The following is a 5,892-nucleotide window of genomic DNA, read 5'->3' as shown; positions in this document are numbered from 1 at the left end:
CGTATATAATAATCATTAACACAGCCATCTCCTTCCCAGTCTTGATTAGACTAGTCAGTAATTTTAGTTTGGTTTGAATAATTATAGTTCATGAGAAAAAACATTTTAAACAAAATGACTCTAAAACAACATTCAGAAAATAATACGATGCAGTTTTGTAGTAGTTAATGAATTTAAACAAAAAGGCTACAGTGATGAACATATTTTATTGTTGGTTATGTCACATGATCTGATCTTGGACTTAAAAATCTCACTTTCAGTATAAAGCAGTAGCTTTGCAGCTCTTCTGAGCATGCTGGGACAGGCCTCATGGATGATGGAGGAGCGTCAGAAGAACCTGTTTACCTGAGCACGATCTGATTGCATCACAGCTGTATTATCATTGATTCGTGGCAGTGACTTTCACACATGAAAGTGAGAGAGGAGAAAGGGTGTGACCTTTCACCTACCACAAGCACTCTGGTCACAGCATCTGCACAGCCAATAACTGTACAGATAGACTTTTTAAACACCATCAAATAGCATCAGAACCTGCTACACCATCAGAACCTGCTACACCATCAGAACCCACCACACACACAAACATACAACATTGTAAGTACATAAATGGAGTTCTGAAATGTTCTGTTACTTAGCTGACACAGACACATACAGATAAAATAAACATGTGTAAGTCATTCAATAAAGGTCTAAGTAAGTAAATCCAGGTAATAACGAAAAGGCGTGAACCCTATGAAGGGGTCCACTCGGTGATATGAGCAGGAGTGCAGGCAAGAATAACATTAATCAACAACTACGGGACTGTGATGTTCTCCGAGCTCTACAGTGATTCATCAGCACCTGTGCTTGTGTCCAGACAGAGGCAACATAGCAGGATGACCTAGTCCTAACTAAATCCCAGATGACCTGCTGAGGATTCATTCCTACTGTTCCTCAGGTTCTTGGATCACGTGCACTGCTGGAACACTAAAGTTAATTCTATCTTGCCAGATTATGAAGCATAACTCAAATCTGGTCAAATGCAAGAAGGGATTGTCTCAATTTATCAGAACCATTATCAGAGCCACACCATCTAAACCTTTCACACCTTCAGAACCTTTCAAACCCTCAGAACCTGCCACACCATCAGAACTGAGGACCTATTCCAGGTTTTGTTTTTTTATGTAAACCATTTGTTCTATTAATATTACAGATTCTGATTACAGTATGCTCATTGTTGTTGAGGTCAATTGCATCACAGTTCTTTGAGAAGACCGGCAGAACATTACAAAGTGGTTACAAAAATGTTTGCTGATGACACCAGAGAAATATGCAGGCGTTCGTGTTGCAGAGTCTATCATGAATTTGATAAGAAACTCACTTTGTCCATCGAAATTCTTTTGAGCGTACAAAGCAAACTCACTCATTCAGCTTACATGACTTCAGAGGAACAGCAGTTTCATTGAGAATCTGGAAAAATCATGCAGATCCACAGAAAGGATTAAAGATCACGTGTAATAATAATGACAGAACCAGGTTTTCCCACACGAGGGGAAGAAGATTGGACCAGTCACTGAGAGCAGAGCGGGCCTTCTGCTCACTGTGTCTAGTATGAGTGTAATTTCAAGAGCATGACAACTCAGGTGTTTGGTCTAATGAGTTTTATTGAGATCCCTCACCGCTACAGCTCCACCTTATCTCTTGGTTTTGTGCCAGCAAGATTTAATGACACAGCGGTTTCTCTGACAGAAGACTTCACGTCACTTCATGTTGTGGAGATTCTCAATGCGATTCCCCACATCGCTGGATATATCACCAGAGCTGAAGTTGATCTTTCAGGAAAACAAAACTACGTAAAACAGGCCAGTGAACTCAGGCGCCTGTGGGGTTTAAACCACGTGAACGGAGAACAGATGACACTGTTGGTTCTAAGGGGCGGTTGACATGTGAGATATGTGTGCTTAGAAAGCTTTGATGGTTAAGGTTTAAAAAATGTTACTGTTAAAAACATTTATGAAATGTTCTGATATTTCCAGTTTTGGGTGTATAAACAATTTATATCACTACACAAACTGTACCGTGTGTAGTACCAGCAATGCCAGACCATGCCTGTCTGGACATGTGGCTTTGTGTCCTGAAGGACTTTTTTGTTTAATTAATGGTTAATTAAGAGTTTTTAAAACTCAGTGTTGTGCAGTGGACATTGACTAACGTATGTTCAAATATGGACATCTTGACGGATTTCTTGAAACTTTCAGAGGTTACAAACCAAAAATCTGGTTTGTACACATCAATGTGAATACACGAAACATGAACCAATATTCTGACACATTTTTATTCACATTTGGCACATTATACACATTGACACTTTTAAGATACCAAACAATGTTGTTACTGTGGTTACAGTGAACAAATTTCTTTGATAACACTCTTCTTAGTATTATTAAGAATCCTTCAATGTGTAAGGGCTTTATAATGCTAAGACTACAGGCCCTTCGGCTGGAGAGAAGCATCTGAGTAAATCCCCGTTGAATTCAGTATCGAACAGAAGTAGATGTATCAGTGATGGCTCCAGAAGACTCCCCATTACAGGGCAGCGGAAGATCTACACAGTGACAGAGAAACATTCACTCTTGAGCGTAAATACACAGAGAGGAAACCACCAATAACAAACCACCAATAACCAATGATCCGAGCGTCCTCCTCACACACAGGACACCGGTGCTGCACCGTGGAGATGAACTGTGAGGAAGGTCTTGGTTCCTGGGTTCCCATCACAGTCTATGAGTCTCAGATCACTCGTTTGCACCTTCAGTGTGTCTCCCTTATGAAATTTGAATATGCCTTCAGAGTACAAGGACTTTCTCCATGTGCTACTATCGTAGTAGACCGTCTCAAAGGCAGACAGTATAGTCCGTTCAGTCTGGTAGCTGTCCGAGTAGACAAAAAGATGGTGTTGCAGGATATTCTTCATGGCAGAAGGCACCTGGTCCGTACCCCTGTAGGTCACCTGCAGGGAAATTCTGTACATGCCATCGGAAGGAAAGATCAGGGTGTCGTTTTTTTCGCTTAGGTTGAAACTGCCAAACTTCATCCTCTCCCATATCAGAAAATACTGAGCAGAAGCAGAAAGACTCCTGCAGTCAACTGTGGAAGAATCACACACACACACACACACACACACACACACACACACACACAAACAACATTGTAAGTACATAAATGGAGTTCTGAAGTTTTCATTCAATGATGGTCTAAGTAAGCAAATCCAGGTAATAACGAAAAAGGCGTGAATCCTTTGAAGGGTTTTTCCTGTGAGTGCAGGCAAGAATAACATTAATCAACAACTACAGGACTCTGATATTCTTCAAGAAAAACATTAATCCACAACTACGGGACTCTGATATTCTTCAAGAATGACATTAATCAACAACTACGGGACTCTGATATTCTTCAAGAATAACATTAATCAACAACTACGGGACTCTGATATTCTTCAAGAATAACATTAATCAACAACTACAGGACTCTGATATTCTTCAAGAATAACATTAATCAACAACTACAGGACTCTGATATTCTTCAAAAATTACATTAATCAACAACTATGGGACTCTGATATTCTTCAAGAATAACATTAATCAACAACTACGGGACTCTGATATTCTTCAAGAATAACATTAATCAACAACTACAGGACTCTGATATTCTTCAAGAATAACATTAATCAACAACTACAGGACTCTGATATTCTTCAAGAATAACATTAATCTACAACTACGGGACTGTGATGTTCTCCGAGCTCTACAGTGATTCATCAGCACCTGTGCTTGTGTCCAGACAGAGGCAACATAGCAGGATGACCTAGTCCTAACTAAATCCCAGATGACCTACTGAGGATTCATTCCTACTGTTCCTCAGGTTCTTGGATCACGTGCACTGCTGGAACGCTAAAGTTAATTCTATCTTGCCAGATTATGAAGCATAACTCAAATCTGGTCAAATGCAAGAAGGGATTGTCTCGAATTATCATCAAACAGCATCCAAATATCATCAAATATATATAATAGTTCATTTTACAGTTTATTGCCCTGTATATTTCTGACGTAAGTTTAAAGGCATTGCGCATACTGTACACATTTAACACACTAGGGGGCGCCATCTTGCCTCTTCTGTCTTAGCATTCTAAGATACGGCGTGTCTTTCTAAGAGCAGTCCCTAAATGCCTAAAGAGTTCCTAAACGCCGTTACTTTTCAGGAAGGCTGGGTGAGGTTCAGCAGATCCAGCTTCATCCAAACCAAAATCTTCACATCTAGCTCCAATTTGAGTGTCACGGTGTGGTGCTTCTGAACCTACAGAGAATGGAGGCAGCGTTTAGATCGCCCACATCAACCACTAAAGACACTTCAGCGTGTTTCAATACCGCGTCAATACCGTCGAGCAGGCGCGTGTTTTACTCCACTACATGCTGTAACATTTTCACCATTTCAGGATTTGGCAAGGCCATACCCCAGAGCCATACCCCAGAATCATACCCCAGAGCCATACCCCAGAATCATACCCCAGAGCCATACCCCAGAGCCATACCCCAGAATCATACCCCAGAGCCATACCCCAGAATCATACCCCAGAGCCATACCCCAGAATCATACCCCAGAGCCATACCCCAGAGCCATACCCCAGAATCATACCCCAGAGCCATACCCCAGAGCCATACCCCAGAATCATACCCCAGAGCCATACCCCAGAGCCATTCCCTGGATTAATTGCATGCATTGTGCTGGTGGTACTAGCGACTTGTTCTACCCAATGTACTACAAATTACATTTCACAAGTATAAAGAGAATAGATTACCATTTTCCTTGTTACCATGTCCTGTACCCTGTGCAGGAAAAATAGCACAAAAAAACCAATATTAACACTCCCCCCATATATGATTTTACAGTATGCACATTAGTGGTCTGATCATACAATCAATTAAACCCTAATCAGGTTAATAGAACATTCTTTGCTCATGTCAATTTACTTTAACCTATCAGAGCTTCTATATCAGAGTTCTAAACATACGCATCTATTACTCTATACAACTGTCTTTAATTGTGGTAAGCTATGATAAATAGTGGAAATCGAGAAGCATTCTGCCAACTGTGAACATGTGGTCAATATGATTAATAAGAAAGTACTTTGAATGTGAAATTAACACCCGACTTGAAATTAACATCCTACAGAAATTACGATTGCAGAACGATAATACCACGACTGTCAGAATATAAATCAGATTAAGCTCCAAATTTGCACATACTCGTGTCTTGAATTTCGAAATGATCTGACATGTTGGTCTGCAACAACTCAAACAACTCAAAACTCACTCGCGTACACACACACACACTCCAGCGTACCTTGCATCCTGGAAGGAGTTGAGCGAAGACCAACGCGCAGACGGCGGTACACATGAGCGTGAAGGTGATGCAGACCACCCGAGTCCAGCACAGCTCCCGTCTCAGTGACCGATCGGAACCACCCGGCTCGCTCATCGGTAACACGCTCGTCTCGGACACCAGAAAGCGATCGGTGGCTCGTGTCATCTCTGCTCCCGCGGTGCCAAACGTCAAGCGTCCCGTCCTCGCATTAAGTGATCCTTTTTATTATATTCACCCGCATTTTTTGCGTATCGACGCCCAAAACAAACATCCGACCCGTGGAGTTTCGACAACATGAAAACACGCCGCCGCGCGCTATCGGTCGGCGCGCGAGCTGATTTGCCGAGGCGGCGGCGCGCTTCCTGCTCGCCCAACCACTCACGGTCGAGATCGCGGAATGGCGATGACCTGGACGGCGGCCAGCAAATTCCGCTTCGAATATACGACTCCGGTCACCCGACTACAACAAACAGCGCTGCGTGGCTACGGCGT

The 5,892-nt window shown here is 42.2% G+C and overlaps 1 protein-coding gene across 1 annotated transcript; it reads right to left on the bottom strand.

Annotated features, from left to right (window-relative positions):
- Positions 1-2,312: 2,312 nt before the first annotated feature.
- LOC143498920 (tumor necrosis factor) lies at positions 2,313-5,892 on the bottom strand. The gene is made up of 4 exons (XM_076993827.1): positions 5,380-5,892; positions 4,835-4,862; positions 4,231-4,332; positions 2,313-3,126 (listed from the first exon to the last, which is right to left on the bottom strand). The coding sequence occupies exons 1-4, from the start codon at positions 5,563-5,565 to the stop codon at positions 2,684-2,686; spliced, it is 759 nt and encodes a 252-aa protein (XP_076849942.1). The 5' UTR covers positions 5,566-5,892; the 3' UTR covers positions 2,313-2,683.

This window comes from Brachyhypopomus gauderio, unplaced genomic scaffold (assembly GCF_052324685.1).
Source record: "Brachyhypopomus gauderio isolate BG-103 unplaced genomic scaffold, BGAUD_0.2 sc124, whole genome shotgun sequence".
NCBI lineage: Eukaryota > Metazoa > Chordata > Actinopteri > Gymnotiformes > Hypopomidae > Brachyhypopomus > Brachyhypopomus gauderio.
This window is presented reverse-complemented; position numbering and strand designations above follow the sequence as displayed.

Bases quoted from the DNA above. Each gene is read 5' to 3' on its own strand.
- LOC143498920 (XM_076993827.1), bottom strand. From the start codon at position 5,565: ATGACACGAGCCACCGATCGCTTTCTGGTGTCCGAGACGAGCGTGTTA. The intron at 4,333-4,834 runs GTAATCTATTCT...CATTCTCTGTAG, and splicing joins ACATGGTAACAAGGAAAATG to GTTCAGAAGCACCACACCGT. The intron at 3,127-4,230 runs GTAACGGCGTTT...ATTCTTCCACAG, and splicing joins TCACCCAGCCTTCCTGAAAA to TTGACTGCAGGAGTCTTTCT.